Source organism: Diaporthe amygdali (genome assembly GCF_026229845.1).
Source record: "Diaporthe amygdali strain CAA958 chromosome Unknown NODE_31_length_594919_cov_65_084759, whole genome shotgun sequence".
Lineage (NCBI taxonomy): Eukaryota > Fungi > Ascomycota > Sordariomycetes > Diaporthales > Diaporthaceae > Diaporthe > Diaporthe amygdali.
In genome coordinates, this window is record NW_026517051.1 from 121,614 (window position 1) to 143,715 (window position 22,102).

Below are 22,102 nucleotides of genomic sequence, written 5' to 3' on the forward strand. Positions count from 1 at the left end.
GAGCACAGAATAAGGACTGCTTGAACCGTGGCCCCTCGGGATTATCAAGAGGTATTTTTGTCTATTCATTTCGACAATGGTGGCCCCTATTCGGAGATCCCCAGGGGAGGCCAAACCCTTCCCTAAAAACGCCTGCCTTTTGCCCGTACCTTGGAATACAACGCACAAAAGCTCCAACCAATCAATGCCAAAAGCCTGGTTTCATGCCGTCGTCCTGCCATGCTTTTGAGTCTTCTCCTCCGCCTCCACGCCCCAATTACTTCGCCACCGCCGCGCTCAGGACTTGTGTCCTGAAGAAGCCTCCCTTAGTCCGCTCGATCACCTGCTGGTAGACGCTGCTGGGTGGGTGGTTCATGACGACTGTTCCCTCGCTGGAGTCGATCTTGGCATCCAACCGTGTGTCGCGGATCAGGTTGACAATCCACTTCTCGCCCGCCTCGTTGTCCAGGCCGAGGGTCTTGCTAAGGCCCTTGATGTCAATACGCGCGTGGATCTTGCAGTAGCTCTCGAAAATCAGATGCCTCGCGTTGTCCACAAACGCGTCAACGCCGCCGGCCAGGAAGAAGTCGGCCCGGAGCACCTCCTCGGCACGGCTCAGCTGCCTTTGCGCATCCTCGAAGTCGAAGTCGATGAAGAGGGCGCGCACGAACTCGGTCAGGGGGTCGGTATACTCGTAGGCCTCCTGGCGCACAATGCGAACAATGTCCTTAAGCTGCTTCTGCTGGACGCCAGAGTTGCGCGAGCGGCCGCGACCGGTGATAACGGCGGCAACTAGGTAGCGCAGAGCCCATGGGCAGGAGGTCTGGATAGTGTTGATGTAGGCGGGAGAGAAGAAGAGGTCGAGGAGGGGATCGCGGGCGGAGTCGCTGTTGAAGAGGGGGAACAGGGCCCAGTGAATGAGCCATGTGCGCTGCTGCAGCTGGGCGAGCGGGTTGTTGAAGAGCTTGGTGTCGATGTTCTCCTTGACCTTCATCAGCTCCTCCAGGGCGGTTTCCCAGCTGGTGGAAAGGATTTCCGAGGCGAGCTTTCCCCATGTCGCGGCGGAGACCTTGTCGTTGTCGGTGGAGAGGACACGGAACTGGTAGAGAAGGTCGGCGGATCCACCATAGTCACCGCAGCTGTATTTGAAGTTTCCGAAGTCGTAAAGGGCATTGACCATCTCGATCGTTACCTGTTTGTTACCTTGTCAGCACGTACATCATTCGCTATTCGCTGGTAGCACATTGGCTTTGCATGGGCATGGGCGGAGCAGCCCCGCGAGCAGCGCAACACGGCATCATGGGAGCGTTTCATGCTGGAGACATTCTCGATCGAGGGACGCCTGGCTGCCTGCCAGCCAAGGACACAGCTCGTAGTGTGCGGAAAGGGCCGTGGCACGTACATCGTGTTCCTTCTTCAGGAACTCCAAGTTGGCAACCTTGTCGCTCCGCAGGTTTGTGACGACATCTTCTCTTCCCAGCAGCTCCTGGATCTTGCCTGTGGTGTCCTCGAACTTCTCCAAGGTCTCGAGGACCTTTTGCCTCTTGTCGGCGAACTCTTTTGGTGGGTCCTGCAGTCCTTCGAGGTCGCAGTACAGGTTGGCGACGTAGTCGGTCATGTTTGTCTTCCTCAGCAGCTCGTAGGTGGCCTTGAGCAGCTCCCGCGACTTGGCCTCGTCCTTGGAAACGCCATCCTCGTTCTCTAGTTGGCCGCGACGGAACTCGAGCAGGGGGAAGATGAGATGTCTGTCGAGCTTGGTGACAAGCGTCGGCAGCAGGTCGTACTCGGAGACGGTGGTGTCCTCCATCTTGGCTTTCTGCCTGTCGCGTAGGTCGGGCGAGGGGGAGACGGCGCGATGATTTTCGGCGGGAGAAAGGGTGGTGGGCGTTCTGTCGACTAGAGCTTGGGGTGAATCAGGGAGAGAGGGAGTCTGTCCGCGAGTCTCTCCAGCAGTTGAGCTGATCTGACTGTCTAACTGAAGGGGGTGGATGGTCGTCTGTCACTCTGGCGGGGCTGCCACCCAAAATTCGTTGTTCGCTGCTCCCGCCTCTTCGCTCTTTTTCGTGGGGTCCACTCAATCGTGCGCCATTGGCTGGACCACCCCAGCACGCCCATTTGTTTTACCGACGCCGGCTGAGGTACCTATGTACCCAAGTACCCACGTATCTATGTATCCGCGTACCCTTGCAGCTTTGGAGCTATGAAGCTTTGTAGTGGGCCAGCCTTCTGTACCTTTGTACTTTTGCCTGCCGCCAGCTGCGATTTTCTCTGGTGACGACCTCGCGTCTCCCAAAGATTCAGTCCGCAAAAGACGACGACATATCCAGGTCACCGCCGATCAACCAGCTGTCGACCGTCCACAATGCTTCGACAAATACCAATTCGAACGGCCGCGGCTGCTCCTAGCTGGCTGCTCTTCCGATCCTCCTTCCTCAACACCACAAGACTGCTCACCACCGAAGCAGCATCAACATCACAATCCTCTACGCCTCCTCCTTCATCTTCAGCAGCTGCCTCGGCCATGTCAACACAGCCAAGGCAATTGTCCTACCTTGTTGAGCGCACACCTTCGAAGAACCTCTCTGTCTACAACGACGCAAGAGCCGGAGGCACCAAGAAGCAGACAGTGGTCAAGAAGATCGTGGGAGATGCCAGAGCCTTGAGAGATGAGATTGCCGAGGAGCTGAAGTTCCCCAAGGACGACGTCAAAATAAATCCCGTCACCGGTCACATCAAAATAAAGGTAGGTCGCTACTGTGCAGTCGCTGAACGGCCAGGTCATGGCGATTGAAAGATAAGCTGATGGTTTCGGCAGGGCTTCCACGCGGACAAGGTGCAAAAATGGCTGGAGGCTCGGGGATTCTGAGTCGATAGGAAAACGCAAGGCGTGTTCACTAGAGATGGACATGGGCTGCATAGATCCACGGGGCCCCTCTTACGTGCACAGATGACTGCAATGAGAAGAGCTAAGGATGATGAGAGGCGGGGCCGTACGAGATTGTACGAGACTGTACACTATGTCGCAATATACCCACGATGGCGGACACATTGATGGAGAAAAGGGACCACAGGCAATCCTTTCTTGTCGACCGAGAGCGATCGATTCCGTTAGGAGGATACGATCTCGTCACTACGACTTTGAACAGTCCACGGGCGCAGAAGCGAGCTTGTGGGACATGTTCTCAATTTTGCAGAGGCACAGCCTCCATATAATCCGCCGTTTCCAGAGCTCTTCAAGTGTCAGGAAGCCAAGAATTATTCATGTGTGGATTTCTTGAGGCGCGCGTCACAAGTGCTGCTCATGAAATGGATCACCTAGGTAGCTCGTGACGAGTCACCATGTCTTGATCAAGTGACCTGGCCTCGGCCTGTCGTGCTGCTTCGAATGACCTGGAGAATGACTAAAAAAAGACGCTGCCGTATGACAGATCGCATTCGTGACGATGATCTGGGTAACCGACCTTCAGGGTGCTTGCACATGCTTCTAGGGGAGCATTCTGCCGCTCCACCTTGTCGAGACGAGCGATCTGGGTATTCTTTCTCTCCAGATCCAGCATTTACTGCCTTCCCTCCTCCCAAAAAAAATCATTTTCCCTCCCTTTTCCTCTTCATCTCTCCTCTCCTCTATTAGTGCAATTCTCCTTGATTGCTTTGTCGCGCCCAATGCTGCTGCTGTCTTCCTTTCCCGTCCAAGAACAGGGTCATTGCGGCCGTCCAGCCCGTCCACTCTGGCACATCAATAGCTTCAGATGCATATCAACAAATCCGGTCAGGCAAGCCGCTGTAGCATGTGACAAGGCTTCAATGTCGTTGACTTCTCAGGCCTCATTCTTGTGAAGTCGGCTGTCCAACTTTAGGCAGGTCGCCCCTCCTGCGCATGAGAATGATCTTGCTGCCGATAGATGAGGAAGAACGGCCGATCGCCTAGAATAAGTATGGGAAACCGTTAGACACCAGAAGACTAGGAACAACTCGAACAGGCCATCGTGGACTGTAGGCGACATACCTTGGCAATATCACTGTAGCTTTGGCCCTCTTCCAGAAGTCGCTTGAGCTGCTCCACCTCGGCGGCCGTCCACCTTGGTTTGCGGTGCTTATTGTCCTTATAAAAGGAACGAAATAGTCAGTCAAATCGGTTGGCCGTGGCTATTTATTTATGTAGAATACTTACAGAAGCCTCATCGTCCTCCTCGTCCTGCTCCTCCTCGTTCTGCTCTTCCTCGTGTTGTTTGTCCGCATCTTCATCATTGGCTGTCCGCGCCTCGTTGCTGGCTTGCGCCGCTGGCTCGTGAATCTCTTGCTGCTCGCTCTGAACGAGGTCGACAAGAGCAAGAGCCAAGAGGTCAGCGGTATGATGGCCCTGCGGACGAAAGGCCGTGGTGTTGGGGTTCCGCGGGGCAATGGTGAGAAAAGGAGAGACGTGCCTCACGCGTCCGGCCACTTGGTTGGCGTAGAGATTGACAGGGTCATTGGTGCTGAAATGATAGTCACAAAGGGTATGTGGACAGTTGTAGAACGCGAGGCGCTCATCATCCAACCACACAAGGATTGGGGGGCCTGTATCGCCATCATCCACGAAGTCGCAGTAGATGGTCAAGAGGCAACAGGGGCAACGAACGACGTAGAACATCTTGGTGATCGTTGTGCGCAATTATGGACGGGCTCACGAACTGGCTGTCCGTTTGGCTGTTATGGAGGCTGGGAAAAACTGAGCCTCTGAATGTTTTCCATCAGAGCGGTGGGGGATGGGATAGAGTAGGTGAATTGTTTTCCTGGTCTAAGCTCCAGGCTTTGTGGACTCTGGCGCCGACAAGGTTGGCGAGGATCGAGGTACGGCGAGGTGTAAAGCCGAGACCACAATGGTGCTCCAGCTCACACCAGGATAGAAAGTTAGGGCCCAAAAGTCACAAGACAACATCTTCCATCACATAAATTCACTGTCTAGGAGGATTCTCCAGTGACAACGCCCGCCATGGGTAATGACTATTCTCGAGTTGAGCAGCGGGGGGCCAGTGTGTGAAGATGCGACCAGATATACGAAGAACAATGGTATTCTTGCACATGTGAATTGATCAGGATCAGGTGTTACTGAATTGAGGACCCGAATTTAGACAATGATCCCAGCTCCATTGGTGGTCTTCGCGAGTGAGCTCAGCTGTTTCCTAACGCGAATACCTCGGGAGGCCAAACATCATGTGGGCTTAAACTGACACAATACGAAACGCGCCCAAGTCGCGAATCAAATCTCGATTGCCCAAACACACCCGTTTTTCATAAGCTCCACAGGACGTGTGCAAGGGCTTCTCCATTTCAAGCAATTCACTTGAGCAGCTAGTATCACCGCCAAGATTCTATGGCCAGGGCGCTGCTAGAGTCTCAGGGTTTCGTAGTAAATTAAGCAACGGCGTGCCCCAAGGCATGAGTCCCAAGCATCAACTGGCGAGAACAAGTGCCCATTAACTCTCCCATACCAAAGGAAAGCATGGCATACAACTCATCCTGCTTCAGATCAGAATGCCTCTTCGACAGATAATTATATCCAAAACTTAGACACCAACCTTACTTCACAGACCATTGACAAGCTTTGAAAGAACTTATAGGTATCGGATCATGTTTCCGAGGCTCTTGTGCCAACAATGCATTGTTTGTGAACCTGACGACCTGATGAGGAATTCTGACCATGTTATTAAAGAAAGAGCTACTATCTTGTCACTGCTAACTTTATTTGCTCGCTTATGTCCACGTTGTGAACCTTGTGTGACCGGTAGAGGTATTGACACGCCACAATAGCGGGTAAATAATTACTGCAAGAAGAGGTGATCATGTATGTGCACTCTACCTTACCAATTTACGATCATACTTATATCGCACGAGCAAGGTAAAGACGATCGCTAACCTTGTTTATCATAGTAACGGATAGCAATCATAGTCTATTGAGCCTCCAAATCTCACTCCTTGTCAATTTCCTCCCTGATCCAGCGCTCTGTCTTTGCATCACCCAAGACTTCTGATGTTGCGCAATCACAACAGCAAATCCGTGCCCGAGGTCTGCGCCCCGTCCGCTGACCAGATAGCCTGTGACTCTGGCTGCGGCTTCTATGAATGGCCAGTAAGACCATGATCAAGATACTGCGACCAAGAGTGCTGGGCAGAATACACATGGATGCTCTGAGGTCCTTACCCACACCGCTCGGCTTCCTCGTCTTCTTCTCATCGGCCACCATCAATATGGGCAGTGCCAGCCAGTCACAATACTCGGCCGCCGACCTGTTGATGACCACATCGTAAGTTCTTACTTACGGCCAGGTATCTGAAGTCCATTCTATCCCAGCAGTAGACCTCAGACAGGTATGGGCGCATGTACCATGTAGTCTCCAGCCCCTGAAGGGCGTATTCGCCAATGCTCTATCCGGCTATTATAAATAGACATACAGCTGATTCCCAACTTGTTTCCATTTCTCCCAAACCCAGTTGCCCCACGAGCCCTGTCTCCGAATCACATCTATACGTTGTAGGAGCCTTTCCGTCTCCTCTGTTCCGAAAATTTCTATCAACTTGTCAGGTAGTTCGGGTGGCGTGTACTTTCTACCTGTCCCCCAAGGGGCCCCTCCGACGCCGTACTCAACCAGAAGCTGTGTAGCCTGAAGCCAAGTACTTCTTATATCGTCAGACGGTTCCCCTATGTCCACTGGCATTGCACCGCAAGAGCTTATAAACAATCTCCATACTGTGGAGTGGTGGACAGATTCTCTGTCATATGGACTGACCCCTTTCTCAAGCAGGAGTGCCACCATTCGGGTGTTGATAGTTCCCTTCGTCTGATCCTTTGAAATGGGGCTATTTGAGTGCTTAGGCGAACAAAGGGCAATTCTCAGCAAATGCCACCCAATCTTGTTGATTGAGTCTGGAAAGATGTCCAAGTGACACCGGACGTAGCCAACCAGCCCCGCCTCTACCGCGAGCATGAGAAAGTTGCACTCCAACCAGCTATTCACAAACCAGTCGCAGCGGTCCAATATCTGAGCAACCTCACTATTGGCCATTTCCGCGCCCTGTTCGAATTCGTATGCGTAAGATAACACATCGCGAAGCAGCGGGTAGATGTGGTGCTTGTAGTCTTCCGAGATGGGCAGTGCTTTCATGAGACATAACAACATCTTGCATAGAACCACCCAATGATTGAAGTTTGGGTCCCGAATCTCCTGTTGCAGAGCTGGGAGCTTAATGTCGATCAGCCAGTCCCGAGCGGTCCTATGAAGGAAGTCTACGCGATAGACGAACACGGGATCCTCGTCGTCGTATCTACGAATCGTAAGCAGATCGCCGCATCTGTTATGCAGCCTATTCTTCCATCCTCTGTACGTAACCTCAATCTGATGCTCGGTCGCCTTATCCACCGAGTTGTACCATTTTTCGTCAATAAAGTTAAACGCGTACAGTGGAAGGGGGTTGACCGCGCTGGCGGCGAGGAGGAATATCTTGGCCATGTCTTCCCGATATACTGGGCGGAGTCGCTGGATGATAGCTTCGAAGTACGCGGAAAGGTCTGGTGGGAAGCTATCGAGAATCTTTTCTAGCGTGGTGTAGTCCTCCTTCCCGTCTAGTGCCTCCTTGAGGTCCCTGCTGACGAGAAATACCCAAAGCCATACGCCTCGGGCGCGTGTGGCGATTGAGGCAATGAGCTCCTCGTAAATCGGATCCTTGCGCACAAGTCTCTTGTAATTTGAGTTATCCGCTATGATATCACGAACGAACGCCTCCATATCATCTCGAGTGAAATCTTGTAGGACCAGGGTGTTATTGGGATTCGTAAAGGCCTCTTCGAACGCAGGCCATGGGCGACTAGACGCGCAAACCTTGATATTTTTAGACCTCGCGAGATATTTCAGAGTCTCGACGACGTCTCCCGTACTCCCGCTATATTCATCAAGGCCGTCTATAAAGAAACAGAACTTGGCGGAAGTTGACATACGGGCCAATAATCGCCGAAACAACATCTTGAGCTCGACAAATTCCCAGGGCTCATGGTCCATATGTGTTCCGCAGAGTTCGGGGATAAGGTCAGGCATCTTGCGAAGGATCTGATAGGCTAATGATTGAACGAGCCCGTGGAGAGACTTCTGCATTGTATGGCCCTGATTCCAAAAGAAGAATGATGCCGTGTAGATTTCTGAGCCGCCCGCCCAAGTGTCGAGGCAGGCCAATGTCTCGGGATGGTTGCAGAGGAATTTCATCAGCGTGGACTTGCCGCTTCCTGCCTGAGAAGCTCATATACACATGTGAGCAGGATTGGTCTGATATGTAATTGGACTGGGGCGTGTTTCTTGATGGCGTACCAATCCTTGAATCCAGTAAATACCATTTCCGCCTTCTAACCACTCCGAAAAAGTCGTGCAGTTCCGCACATAGAGCCATTTCTCAGTCTTGGTGTGGGCATCAGTGATGTCAAACTCCCGGCGCCTGAGTTCGGGAAAATATAAGCTCTTGATTGTTTCTAGCTGGTCGTCCCATAGCTTGTGGTCTTCTTGGAACCTGCTAGCTTGGTACTAAGGCTCGTAAGATTGGCTGATAGTGCAATGTTTCCCTCCTTTTGATTCCGCGTCAGACGCTGGAGATCTCGGTGTAGACTGTCAAGTTTCGGGCTGCGGATGCTGTGCTGATCGTGTGAGACCTTCAGGTCCTGTAATTCTTTCAGTAATTGCCGGTATCGAAGTCTGTAGCGAGCAAGTCAGCCCCCGCTATACATCCAAATGGATGACCATGCGATCACAGACTCTTCCATTGTTTCAGTGACATGAATTCTTAGCCTTGTTTCAAGGCGCTCAAGTCGGGCCTGCAGCGCTTCGATGTCATCCTTCTTTAGGAAGGACTTCAAAGTGATTCTGCTGGCTTCGAGCATGGGAAAGCGCGCATTTTTCTTGACAGCGAGCGAAAGAAGGACGTTCTGCAAGTCCTTTGCCAATCGCTTACACTCGGCGGTGATGTTACGCAGGTTTTTGTTGTACTTCTCGCGGTGTTCTTTGGCATACTTGGCAGTGGGTTGGGACTTCATGAATACCAACATCTCATCGACCCGATTATCAATGTCCTCGACGATCAGGCCCAGCTCATAAGCTTCGTCTGTCTTACCTCTCGCAGAGTTGAATACTGCCTTTCCTGATCTCACAATTTTCAGGCCCAAGTCGATGAAGGTGGCGATGCTAGAGGCAAGGCCAATCATAGCCAAAGCTTCCGCCATACCTAGAAATATCTGGGACGGACGGGCAATGCTTCAAACGAACCCTCAAAGAGCGTGTGAAGTATTAAGGGCCAAACTAATGGCAAGAAGAAACCCGAGACAAAACTACTGTATCAAGAAGTACTTCACGTAGTTGTGGAGGCTTTTCCCAAGGCTTCATTAGGCTTACGCGGGGTAAGTTTGCAACACCCCCTGTCAACACGCGAAGCGAGCGTCTATTCATCAAGAGGGTGCCAGTCATATATGCCGCTAGCATTTCAGCTGCCTGTGAAGTATGCGGTGCTACAATGTCGATCCCGTTCCACCACGAGACACTAAGGGCCATTACGTGGTGACATGTCAAATAAAATACTTGGGCGGCCTCTGACGCATAACTCTACTCCATTTCAGCAAAGCTTTCACAAGTCGCAGTGAGGTTCGCTGCTTGACGGCCATCAAAACCGACAAAATTGCGTTGTGACGCCCTCGCCAAGTGTCAAAACAGCTTTACGATATTTTCGAATCTGAATGGTTTCGCGAAATTGAGAAATCTTGTGTAATGCAACAGATGAGCTCTGACTTGGGAAGAACATTGGACAAGGAGTTCGGTATCAATTTGTGAAAGACATTGTGTTCAAACTCGAGGTCAATGTGTATTTATTGGTTTGTTGAACAATATTGATGAATAATCAATAATACTATGACTATTTGAGCATTGAGAGTGTGCATAGATACCGAGTTAGTCTTCACTGGTGAGATCGATAATCTCTGCCACCAAGGCCTTGACTCGCTTGTGAGGGCGGTGGTGACTGATTCCGCCGCACTTGTCGTCCACCAAACCAGGACTTCGCTTCAACTCAGATGAGAATTAGCGTTAGAAGTAGCAGAGACTTTAATCGTGCGTTTCCTATGACCTACCGACACCCTGGTTTGGTCACCACCACGAGCCGGCGGCTTGACCTGCCTGGATCTCTCGAGAGGGCTGCCAGACAGCGTGACGCGGTCGCTTCGACTCGGTCGAGGAAGGATGCGTTCCCGCCGCAAATCAGCTGGTCCGTGTCAGCTTCAGAGCCAGTCATACGATGCCGCGCCGGCTTCTATCACCTTCGGAGCGATACTGGAACACGAACTCCGCAAGCGGCGTCTGATCGGACCTGCTCCACTCGATCCACGATCCCGTAAATTCGGGTTCAAGGTCCACGGGAGAAGACAATCTTGATTGTACGACTCGCTGTCAGTCACGAGCGGTCTGGTACAAACGCATTTCAGCTTACCTGGCTTCGTGGGAGATCATCCTCCCTTCATCTTCTCGCAACTTGGTGAGGGCCTTTTCCGCCAGCGGCTTCGGGATCTCGAGGTCTGATGCTCGGTAAGGCTGCCGCTTTGGCTTTTCTTTGACCAGGCCATCTTTCACGACTCGCCAGGCTCGGATCCTGAACATTCCCATGCGCCTAGCGAGGTCGAGGTCCCGAGTCCATTCTTCTTTGGAGCAGTTCTCGTCTCGGAGAGCATCAGTGAGGGCACTTTCTCTGTAGGGGCTCTGAGAGACAGACCAGTTGGTATGGAGGTGAATCGGAACCACCTCTGCTGGTCGTTCGCTATGTCCGGCAAGGCTCTAATGGTAGTTGAAGGGGCCGCAAGCTCCACGTAGCGTGCCACAGATTTCAGTCCCTCGCGATCATCGATGTTCACCTCAAAAAGAATTGCATTCGATGGAGTTTTGAGCCATTCCCTGGCCGCTGACTCACCAGCCCTGACACTGCAACGAAAAGAGAACACAGCCCCTTCCTCGGACTGGATGTAACGCCTGCAAACGGCAGTGGTGTCCAGACCACCATCGGAGCTGGGCTGTCTGTAGGGGTATTCTTTTGCTGCACGGTGTTTCACAAGTACTTCCACCTCAAGACCAACATCCTCAAGGACGCACATGTCGTCGAATCTTTCAAGGAAAATAGAGCGTATTGTCGAAAGAACGTATGTGCTCGTGTATGTGATCCATAAATGTGCAGCACTTTGGCACAGAGCAACGGGGACTTATATAGCCTCGAGGCTGCACTCGATCGATAACATGATGGCGCCGTAGCTAAAGTTCCACCACCCCAGGGTTCAGAAGGGACATATGGAATTTCCTAGGCTTGGTGAGATCTGTAGCTTTACATCCTCAAGATAACGGGCCTTTACTGTATTTGTTTCATAGCCAACCCTATTCCGGCGGCTTAGGGTGTGAAGTCGACGGAATACTTTGCCCTCAGTACCTTGCTACTTTACGCGAGGTACATAGTCGAGTGCGGGAAGTCTAATCACGACCACGCACCCTGGACTCCGCATCGCACAAGGTCGCCCTGCAGATACCCCTGACCTGGCGCATCTGGGTCGAGTATGTGCCAAAGTACTGTTTTGGTCGTTCTCCAACTGTATACTTGGTGCGTCCACTACTGGACTTTGTCGCGTGACATTGCCGGGAATATCTAAACCTTAAGCCCTCATTGTCAGCATGCACAAGTTATCAGGTTCAGGCTTGAGTTCTTCACTGTGAGCGAGTATATCTCACCTATGATTCGTCACTGTATGCAAAAAGAGCGGCTCCTCAAGTAGTTGATTATTCAACGTATTTTGCCACTGCCTGGGTGTTCGTAAAACACACGTGCCTGTCCCTCGACGCTCACCGAACACCCGGGAGAATTAGCAAGGATGTCTTGAGGTCCGGACGCAGTACTCAAGCTCCGCTAGTCAGGGTCGTCGTCATTGAGGCGCGCAGAGCCTCCACGCCAGGTGATAAATGTTGAGCAATGCTAAAGATGTAGAGCTCACATCCTAGGGTGCAGTTGCCAGATCTGTGGTCTCAGTCAGTGCGCATCATGTTTCTAATCTCAAGGTAATCATTATTTTTCTGGCTTAGTAAAGCAATGTCGAGAATAATAAACAGTTTACAAACTGAGGATCTATATACCCTAAATGAGACATACTGTCTTCTCCTCTGAAACACTATAGAATAAATCATCATCGTCTGGTAGGGTGACTAAGTCCAGCATTCTATCGTTCCCGTCAACAAACAGCATCGGAAGACCGTGCGGACGAAACGACCACTCCACGATCCCTACACGCTCATAGTCGTCGATAACACGCCTCACAAGTAGAAGACGGCCAAGACCACTATAGGAAACGTCTTTGACTGAAAATGGCTCAGAGGGGAAATAGAGACCGGAAATATCATCCAAATGTTCCATTTCAAGGTCCAAACAGGGCTCAACGGCCATGTAGACGCCGTGAAAGGCCTGGAAAACGGCAAGGCGTTCGCCTGAATACATAGTCATGCGAGACTGCTCAGCGCAGTCGCTGGTTCCGCAGGATGGTTTATGTCGTATGATGTATTCTGGGTTAACACACGCACGCCGGAAATGTTGCAGTCGTACTTCCAGAACGTTGCATGACACCAACAGTCTTCTCGGGCCAAGCGTAAGTAGAGATGGCGAGGACTTGCAACTTCTGGCTCTGTCCAAGGCGGACTCAGCATATTCGAAGAGCGTCTTGGATTTGTCGTCTTCCATTGAGATTGACACACGTTGGCGGTGACTTAGCGGCAACAGGTCCACCGATCCATCAGGATGGAAACAGCCATGGAATTGAATAGGGCCGTCCCATCCCGCCCATGTCCAACTCGGAAATCCACGCCTTCGGGTCGCAGGAGCATCGTGTCTCCAGAATAACTCAAACCGGAACTTTGGGGCTAATTCTGTTGAGTGCCGGCATCTGTAGACCGGTAAGCCCCACAGGTGAGTCATTGAGAAAGCGTGACTGGTGTAGAAGTGCAGCACGCCTAGAAAAGCGTTCATCGAGTCTTTTTCGAAGGTGAGCTCCCTCCAAGTGTACTCCACAATATGGTTTCTAAGATCGTTGACATTATCTAGGTGATGACGGCGCAAGCCAGACGGTATGAAGGCTCGAAATGTTGTTATGTCACCCCGTTCATTAGGTGGGACTGTGTTCTCAAACGGTTCTGGGACAAACTCCTTGTTGCATAGATAAAGAACTCGATCCTCCGTGAAAACGATGCGCCTCTTGGATAGATGACACTCTTGGAAGGTCCAGCCTCTTGTCGCCCACTTGCTGGACTGAACCAAATCCAAGAAGTCGTTGTTAAGTATGGGAGAACGGGTCAGAGTGACGCCTTTGAAGCTCAATTTCTGTTGCGGACGACGATGCCAACTCGAAACACCAGGCAGCCCTGCCTGAGCGTCCTTACCACCAGCCGCAATGATGGTACAATAAGCATTGGAGTATATTTCACCCATCCGGTGAATCATGTCCTGCTTCTTTTCATCTTGAACAGGGACACACTAGATCTTTGGTTAGCTTAATTAGTGCCGAAAATACCGCAATGACTGCGTTCTGTCACTTGTTTGTACTTGCATATTTGTCCACCCACACGTATTGGAGCCCTAAATGGGCTGCAACGGAAAGGGTGTCCTCAACCACTGGAGGAGGGGTTCTCAGGTCCTCTGAGTGCTGACATTTACCCCAAACGTAAGACAGAGCAAGGTATTGGCAGTGGGCTGGGGCTGCGATAACTTTCCGGGACGACACGTGGATCACTCTGAGTCCAGGCATGTTAAACGAATATGAATTTGGAGTGGTGCCGTCGGAATACTCAGACATGATATTGCAAGTCTGGTGGTGGTTTTCCGCGCAGGTTCTCAGCAAATCTGTCAAAGCTTCATAACACCTGAAATCGATACTGGGAAGAATCTGCAACTTGGCTTGGACTCCATCTTCACTGCGAATGGCCATCACACCGGGAGTTGAGACATACCATTCCCGGGAGGGGTTGTTTATGAACAATCTGCTGGCGCCACCTGAAATTTGCAAGTGGGTGTATTTGTACCATGGGTATTGAAGGGCAGTGAGTTGAGACTTCCGTTTATCAACCTTTGTGATGAATGACAGGAAATGGCAGACTTTGCAAGGTGATGCTCGGAGTTCGAGTGATGTGATGGGAAGCGGGTGATCCAGCGAGATCGATTGATAGGTGCGCGACCGCTCCGTGAGTTTGAGCCAGTCAACAGAGTTGCATGCGTCACAGACGAAGTCCAAATCTGATGTCGCTGGTGTCGCCGGTTTTCGATGCTCTTGCAGACGGAAAAGCCTTAGGAGGCTTTTCCAAGAACGGTCTTCCGGTGATTCGCCAGACAACCACATTATCATCCTATGTTGTTGGACCATGATGAATCCTCTCGAACGATGCGATATTATGACAAGCGGTTGAAATGTTGTCTTGCCTCAAGTGGCGGGGTGAACTTGCGGTGGTTTAATCTTCAAGATGAGAGCAGCTCTGAAGATGCCTTGTCGGGAGAGGCGAAGGAACGGCTGGGAGAAGGGCACCCAGAACTGTCTAAATTCTTATGAGGGGGCTCAAAGCTTGGGGAATCGGGTGTGACGAAGATTACAGTGGCAAAGATGCGATGCACGTGCAAGTTGGCTACCCGGCATCGAATAGTGATTCAGCATGAAAGCTCAGCCCCAGTCGCTTTTGAAAGAGGGTGTACGCATGCTTAGCAGTGGGCTGCGAAGTAGAAAAAGGAAGAGACTCTATGAGTGGTGCGGGTAGCTTGTGACATGTTGTGGCACGTCTCGTCCAGCAACGGAGAACCCGAAGGGGAAGATTTGCAGAACTTCGGAGCAAGCCTCTGGCCCAGTATGGTTCTCACAGAATGTACAGCTGCCAACAAATTAATTCAGATTCCGCAGGCTCTTCATCAAATATCCGAATCACCTCATACGTGCGAGTTCTCCCCGATCCACTCCATCACAAAGAGGGGTCCAAGCCTTGTCTAAGTCTCCAGCCAGCCAAGCCCATACAATGCCTAGGGCTATATCAGCAGAAAAGGTACACCATGGCCCTATACACATCTGGATCAACCACTTCTCTCGGGGTCAAGTATTCCGGAGGGGCGCCTACCAACCTACACAAAGTACTATAGTTGTCTCGATCTATGTCTCAAGCCAGAGCAATGCGCACCAAAGCCCACACCAAGCACCGATAGGAAACCAAAGAAACAAAACCGTATCAACATTCTGCTAACCGGACAGAACCGGCTAGACAGAAAGATCAGGCCCCGAACTGCGAACATCTTCAATAGGCTCGCGATGATCCCGGGGGGCGATTGGGTCATTTCTCGCCTGGACGTGATAGTCCGTCTTGCTTCACGAATCTCTTTCCGCTCCGTCTGGTGTCGAGTTAGTTGTGTGGACTTCACGGTGCAAGCACTACGGCACAGGCTCCCCTTCTAGCAAGTAGTAGCACTAACACTAGCAGCCGCAGACAGTCGCGGTCACACGTAGACTATATACCAGTACCGGATCCGAGCCAGAAGGGCGGTGGACACCGGGCGTAGGCTGCACATGGGACAGAGAGAAACTTGTGTTGTGCGTGCCTCGAGATGATGATCCCGTGCAAGATTCCATTCTTAGCACCGTGTGAAATGAATGTCAAATCACTACACATACATACTACAAACGGACAAGTCTCTATCCGATGCTACCGTTCCGTTCGCCTGTTCCTCGCCGTCCCAACCCACCCGTGACAGCATCAGAGCTCCGACACTGACGCCAGTTTCCTTATCCTCCTATACCCCCCTTTATCCTGCTGGACATGGTCTGGCCTGCTCTGCTATGACCCCTTTTCCGTGACACCACCTGCGCCTCAATCACCAATGCTTGCTTGAAATTCTATGCCTTCGCCTCGCTGAACTTCATTAAAACTCTTTATGCCTCTCACCACCGATACGCGGTGTTCTATATCTGCAGCGATCCTAGTGCAACGACATGTTGAAGCCAGCCATCCTTGGAGAATTCGGGACTACGCATCTCAAGTGCCTTGAGGATCTTGTCCGTCCTCGGAACGACGTTCGGCGGTATGCTCTCCGGGTCATTGGGGTCACGCGCCTTCTGGGCAAGCTGCCGAAGCATGGAGGTACCCAACACAGCAATGTACAGCAGGTCAGGGTCCTTCTTCGGTTGAGCTCGAGGCTGTCCGGGCGGCTTAATCCTGGGCTGCTCGAACTCCGCCGACAATTCCCTGACCAGGCGGAACAGGTTCTGCGCGAACCCATTGCCAGATGACAGCCACGTCTTCGTTACACAAGTGTCGTAGTCCGGCGCCAGCGAAGCCACGATGTTGCCGGCGAGGAGTCCTTGCATGAGGATCGGCTTGCGGGCCTCGACCAGGGAAGGCAAGCCGGTCGCACGAGCGTCGCGATGTTGGTCTGGGATGGCTGAGATGGCAAGAGCAAAGGTGCGCGTGATGAGTTCAGAAGGTGGAGTGTTCGAGGCATCGGCGGCGAAGATACTTTTATAATACGTCCTGTTCGGCTCATCTCGGGCAAAGAGCTTGGCCAGGGCATCGATGGCGTGCGGCAGGTACGGGTGCAAGACGGGCTCGAATGGTGCGAATTGCAGCTTGCCAGCATCGGATAAGTGCGGCGCAGGCGTCGGCGCAAAGGCCAGGATGAACTGCAGCAGACTCTCGGCCTGCTCCCGGCCCTGAATTTCCAACGCGTGAGCAATATTGGAGAGCAGGATGACGACGTCTTTGAAGAAGTCCAGGGTGTCGGCCTGTGTCCTCAGGAGCATGTTGCGGGTGCCAAGGTAACGGATGACGTCGCAGAGAAGCTTGACGAGCAGGTCGTCGGCCAGGATGGCATGGTTTGGCGGGAAGAACGAAAGGTTGCGAAGGATCGTGGTAATGCACAAGAGCCGGTCGACGGCGCGCTCGAGCTCGTACTCATTCGTCCCTACCGGATGGAGCTTGCGAATGGCCATGTTCTCCAGACGACAGGCTCTCGACACATCTTCGTACGGGCTTATCAAGATCTCGTCTGATAGTTCCTCGGTGTTCTCGACAAGCACCTCGACTTGTTCCTCGGCACACTCGACCAAGCTTTCCAAGAGCTCCTCGCACCTCGTTAGATCGATCTCCATGTTGGGGCCGCCCACTGCTGGGCCTTGCGGGCTCGTTACGGTGGCTAAGGTGTCCAGAGCCAGGCGCACCTCGGCATGGATGCCGCATTGCAAGCTCTTGGTTAAAGCATGCAGGTCGATATTGCCTAGGTGAGCAGGCGGTGGGACGTCAGGTTTGAAGTACTGGTATTCCATGCCCAGCCTCGCCGTCACGTCCAGCTCAACACCGCCATATGTTTTGGGTTCCGGTACCCGAGAGCAGGGGATGTACTCGTCGGGTTCCTTGGTAAGGGGCGCAGGGAAGGGCATGTTTGCTGGCTCTGCGGACGCGCCAGGGCCGTCGGGGTGAGCGCTGCTTGGCAACGACATGCTGCCATGTTTGCTGGCCGGGGAGGGGGCAGGGAACTCGTCGTGCACAGGAGTCGCTTGATGGCTCTTAGACATGGCATTTCGCGAATGGCCCTGTGCGGAGTTCGGCTGGGGCGGCTGGGGCGGTTGAGGTGTCTGGAAACCATTGACGCTTGCTTGCGCTGCACCAGGAGGCATCTGCTTCATGGGCGACTGCATCTGGGCTTGCTGCATGGCGGCGTGCTGACCTGGCTGCATCATGTTAGGTGGTACCTGGCCTGGCGACATCTGCTTGTTGCCGGCTGCCATGGGCGTGTTTGGCCCGCCATGCTGCTGCTGCTGATGCGGTTGGTGTTGCTGCTGATGTTGTTGCTGCTGCTGGTGTTGCGCCTGCTGCTGCGCCTGCTGCTGCTGCTGCGGTTGTCTAGACCGCCACGTCTCCTCGAATGGCCTGAGATTCTGTTCGTAAACCATCCTGAGCTGCTGCGGGGCCATGGGCATCTGGCCGGGATTGAGGCCCATCCCCATGCAGATCTGCGGCCAGAGGTTGCGCCCAGTCACACTGTTGAAGCCGCCGGCTTTATTAACGGCCTGGAACAGCTGCATAAGGTGAATGGGCCTGTCGCCAATGACGGGGTTCGTGTTGAGCGGCATCTGCTTCTGCGCCATAAACATCGAGAGCTGTTTCATGAAGGTATCTGGGCTTGAATGGCCCCTTGGCCCCTGTTGCGGCGCGCCCATACCGGGCTGCTGGGGCCTCATGGCGGCGGCTGGGTTCATGTTGGAGGGCACCTGGCCGTTAGGCATTTGCTGTCTCGCCATCATGTTCCGTTGCGCCATGTTCTGTCCAGGCATCTGGCCTTGCATCTGGCCTTGCATCTGGCCTTGCATCTGACCTTGCATCTGGGCCATTTGCTGCTGCCTTTGCATCTGAATCTTCTGCATGTGGGCGACCATCATCTGCTGCTGTTCCGCCGGGTTCCTTCCCTGCGGCATGCCCTGCGCAAACATCTGGTTTGGCATCTGGCCCATCTGGCCCATCTGGCCCTGCATCTGCGCCATCTGCTGCATCTGACCCATCTGTCCCTGACCCATCTGTCCCATGCCCATCTGCCCGGGTTGTTGCATCATGCCGGGCTGCATCTGGCCCATTTGTTGCGGCATCATCTGGTTGGGCATCGCGTTCGGGTTCGAGGGGGGCCGTGCGGGCGAGGGGCTCGCGTTGCCGTAGTTGGGATTGAAGCCCGGCGGAAAGTTCCCCTGCTGCATGTACGGGTTCGGCTGCGGGGTGCCGCCCTGTTCAGATGGTATCGGAGAGGCCTGGGGCGCGAACTGCTGGGCGGCGGGCGAGAAAGGGTGAGGCGACGTGGTGGCGACCCTCTGGGGCACGCTGCCGGGCCTCATCTGGTTGCTGCCCATGATGGGCGATGGCGTCGCGTTCGCAGAGCCGTTAGTCTGCAGGTGAGGGTAGGGCGAGGGCTGACCAGAGTTGGGCTGTGGCATGCCGCCCTGTGGGCCGCCTTGTTGGTAATTTGGAAACTGGGACTGCTGAGGGGTGTCGGCGCGCGAGGTGGGCAGCATGCCGGGATTGGGTCGCGGCGAACCCGCGATGCTGTCCTCTCGTGGTCTCGGTCGCTTAGATGGGATTACGGGGTTGGTCTGGTACATGGGGTTCGGAAAGGAGGGCGACGCGTTGCGCATCTGGCCGTTCTGCTGCATGGCCATCATCTGGGCCTGTGCCTGCGCGAACTGGGCGGGGTTGAAGGGGCCCGCGCCCGAGTTGGCCATGAAATTTGAGGGATCCATCATGCCAGAGGCGGCTGCTTGGGCATTTGGGTCGAAGCCGTTGTTGCCATTGTGATTGGGGACAGCGGCCTCGTTCATGCCCCAGGCGGACATGGCTGGGACGGGTGGAGGAGGTTATTCGGAGGAAGAGGAGGTGGAGGAGGAGGAGCGAAAGCGACGCGAGAGAGGGCGACTGCGAGGCTGACGGAGCTGATGTTGATGTTGAAGCTGGCGGGATGCGATGGTGGTGTCGAGGGTCGCAACGGCCATCTGGTTGATCGCCTATTGTTTTTTTCCGCAGGGTGGTTGATGCGCGCGAAATGCTCGATGCGAGATGTGCGATGCGAGCTTCGAGGCTTGGGCGAAGCGAAAGGCCTGTGGGGAGGGGGGAGCACGAGAAATTAGAAACAGCCAATCATCAAAAGGCAATGGCAAGGAGCCATGGAGATGGAAAATGGTATAAGAACAGAAAGGATGTGCGACGGCGACGTGTTTGGCGATGGAGAAGGGTAGCAGAGGCGCGTCAGGTCGCGATCTGGATCGATTGCCGAGTGTGTGATGCGATGGGGGGGATTTTGGGAAGGGGGCAGTAGGAAGGACGGACGGACGGCGGACAGTGAGTGGCCTTGCGACAGAACAGAGAGACGGGGGTGTTTAGAGATTGGCAGCTGGGAGAGGCTTAGGCTGGGGATGTTGGGGGGGGAGGTGTGCTTAGGTTACAGGAGGGAGAGTCAGGTCATTGGAGGGCGAGACGGGACTGATTGTGTGCTGGGCTGAGCTGAGCGAGTGTTGCTTGCCTGCTCTCTCTCTCTCTCTGTCTCTGTGTCTCTGGCCTCTGGCCTCTCAGCAGAGTGGCAGGGGGCGCACAGCAGGGTGATTGGAGCGTGTGGGATAGTATGGTGCTGGCCTCGTGCAAATAAGACGGCAGTTGTCCCGTGCTGAGGCTATGTTGGCAGGGGGAGTGTGGTGAGAGGGTGGTCAAAGTTGGTGGTGATGTGGTGTAAATAGAATAATTTGTTAGGGGGGAAAAACAGGCAAAAAAACAGGGAACAGTTGAAGCGATGTGACAATGTTCACACAATTATCAAGGTGATAAAGAGCACAACAAGAGGATCCTGAGCAAGACAAGAAGTGAAGACAGAATCAACAACAATTATTGAGAAAAACAAGAAGGGATAGAACAAGATAGAACGGGGGTGACCGAGGCTGTCGTAATCCAATGGATTTCAACACTAGATAAGCAAGACAGACAACTCAGTGCATCAGGGAACGGGACAGGACAGGACAGGACAGTCAAAGCAGACAGGAGAAAACTGCCCTGGGTTTGAATAAGAGAGGACAGTGCTAACAATTGTCATGTGTAATGTATAGATTGGGATAGTAGTGGTAGAGCAGACTGATGGTGGTTGCGAGCGATAGGAGCAAGCAGCTGATGTCAATCAATCAATCGATCAATCAATCAATAGCATTCAACACCAGCAGCTTGGGTCAGGTCTCAGCAATCGCGTGTCGGCTAGGGCATCAAAGGCAGGGTGGGATCCATCGGAGGGAAAATCACCCCAGGTCAGGATCGGGATGGATTGGGAGTTACAGAGGGTTTGGATGTGCAGTGCAGAGGGAGGAGCCCAGACAGAGAGACAGGCCAGGGGCAAGCAAACGTGGCAGCAGGGCAGAAAGTGTGAAAGGGGGTCAGACAGAAGATAGACCAGGCTTGGGCATGGCCTGGTCTGGTCTGGCATGGTCTGGTCATACACATACGTACCGAAAGGTAGCTAACAACACCAAGCACAGTGGGCTGGGCTGGGCTGGTGGTGGTTGATGATGATTCGAGGGTGGCCCTCGATTCGGTTCGTGATGGCCGAACGAACGAACCGTGTGTTGCGCGGGTGTACGGTGAAGCGTACTGGGGGGGAGTGGGTGTGTGTGTGGGTGATTGAGAGCGTGGGCGAGCGAGCGAAATGAGTGAATGGACGGACAGACAGGCAGAGCAACAAGTGTGAGAGGGGCGAGCGAGCAATCAAGCAAAGCAAGCAGGGCGATTGAGTGGGTGAATGACCCTTTCAGAGTTCAGTCAGTGCCCAGCCAGCTGCAAGTTGCAGGTGCGTGTGTCGAGTGTGTGATTGATTGTGCAGGGTCAATGTCAGTGGCAGTGTCAGCGTCAGTCTTTCTCCTCTGTGCCTCTCTGACTTTTGACTGGGGGACAGGGAACAGACGAGGGTAGACTAGGTAAAACGGGGCGGGTGGACGGACTGGAACTGGGACTGGAAACAAGACGGTCAGAACGGTCAGACAGAGAGACAGCCGAGTCCTGCTCCTGCCCTCGCGCAGCTCGCCCTTTCTCGCCTCGCCTCGCTCTTCCTGCCTCGGGAAGAACCCCCCACTCGCCCCTGCCACCTCGTTTTTTCTCCTCTCTGCCTGCTCTGCCTGCTCTGCCTGCTGCTCAGCTGCTGGTACCCCCTGCCCGTTGCCAAAAGAAGACTAGCGTGTCGGGGCTAGTCCAGTTCCGGCAACGGCCAATCAGAGGTGGTCTGACCCCCTGCCCCGGGATCGGCAGGTCCCACGTTGTTCTTGTGCCGAGCCAATCCGCCTGACTGCAACTGCAACTGCAACTGCACCTGCACTTGCACCTAGTGTGTGCACTGGTGTGTGCACTGCCAACGTGCCGGCCTTGGATGGCTTCATTTGACAGTTTTCGTCGACAGAGGCATAGGTGAGGCCCTCTCGTAGCAATGCTGGAAATAGTAACGATGATGGGTTGGTGCAAACAGATAACGACAAAGGAGAACAACCGACCATACCTACCCATTCAGATCTACT

The 22,102-nt window shown here is 53.5% G+C and overlaps 6 protein-coding genes across 6 annotated transcripts; 1 reads left to right on the forward strand and 5 right to left on the reverse strand.

Moving 5' to 3' along the window:
- Window positions 1-256: 256 nt before the first annotated feature.
- Window positions 257-1,786, reverse strand: J7T55_000278 (uncharacterized protein; the record flags this gene model as incomplete). The annotated part of the gene is made up of 2 exons (XM_053132380.1): window positions 257-1,171; window positions 1,382-1,786. The coding sequence occupies 2 exons, from the start codon at window positions 1,784-1,786 to the stop codon at window positions 257-259; spliced, it is 1,320 nt and encodes a 439-aa protein (XP_052989516.1).
- Window positions 1,787-2,341: 555 nt separating this feature from the next.
- On the forward strand, window positions 2,342-2,845 carry J7T55_000279 (uncharacterized protein; the record flags this gene model as incomplete). The annotated part of the gene is made up of 2 exons (XM_053132381.1): window positions 2,342-2,722; window positions 2,795-2,845. 2 exons carry the CDS (start codon window positions 2,342-2,344, stop codon window positions 2,843-2,845), a joined length of 432 nt encoding a protein of 143 aa, XP_052989517.1.
- A 959-nt stretch (window positions 2,846-3,804) lies between these two features.
- J7T55_000280 (uncharacterized protein) lies at window positions 3,805-4,609 on the reverse strand (the record flags this gene model as incomplete). Its single annotated transcript, XM_053132382.1, has 3 exons — window positions 3,805-3,903; window positions 3,986-4,081; window positions 4,151-4,609. The coding sequence occupies 3 exons, from the start codon at window positions 4,607-4,609 to the stop codon at window positions 3,805-3,807; spliced, it is 654 nt and encodes a 217-aa protein (XP_052989518.1).
- Window positions 4,610-5,927: 1,318 nt separating this feature from the next.
- Window positions 5,928-9,199, reverse strand: J7T55_000281 (uncharacterized protein; the record flags this gene model as incomplete). The annotated part of the gene is made up of 6 exons (XM_053132383.1): window positions 5,928-5,986; window positions 6,161-6,246; window positions 6,412-6,620; window positions 6,708-8,237; window positions 8,316-8,439; window positions 8,754-9,199. The coding sequence occupies 6 exons, from the start codon at window positions 9,197-9,199 to the stop codon at window positions 5,928-5,930; spliced, it is 2,454 nt and encodes an 817-aa protein (XP_052989519.1).
- Window positions 9,200-9,935: 736 nt separating this feature from the next.
- J7T55_000282 (uncharacterized protein) lies at window positions 9,936-13,965 on the reverse strand (the record flags this gene model as incomplete). Its single annotated transcript, XM_053132384.1, has 11 exons — window positions 9,936-10,052; window positions 10,115-10,245; window positions 10,301-10,410; window positions 10,471-10,696; window positions 10,750-11,044; window positions 11,511-11,628; window positions 12,008-12,030; window positions 12,163-12,532; window positions 12,588-12,688; window positions 12,790-13,533; window positions 13,933-13,965. 11 exons carry the CDS (start codon window positions 13,963-13,965, stop codon window positions 9,936-9,938), a joined length of 2,268 nt encoding a protein of 755 aa, XP_052989520.1.
- A 2,023-nt stretch (window positions 13,966-15,988) lies between these two features.
- J7T55_000283 (uncharacterized protein) lies at window positions 15,989-19,399 on the reverse strand (the record flags this gene model as incomplete). Its single annotated transcript, XM_053132385.1, has 1 exon — window positions 15,989-19,399. The coding sequence occupies one exon, from the start codon at window positions 19,397-19,399 to the stop codon at window positions 15,989-15,991; it is 3,411 nt and encodes a 1,136-aa protein (XP_052989521.1).
- Between the last annotated feature and the right edge of the window lie 2,703 nt (window positions 19,400-22,102).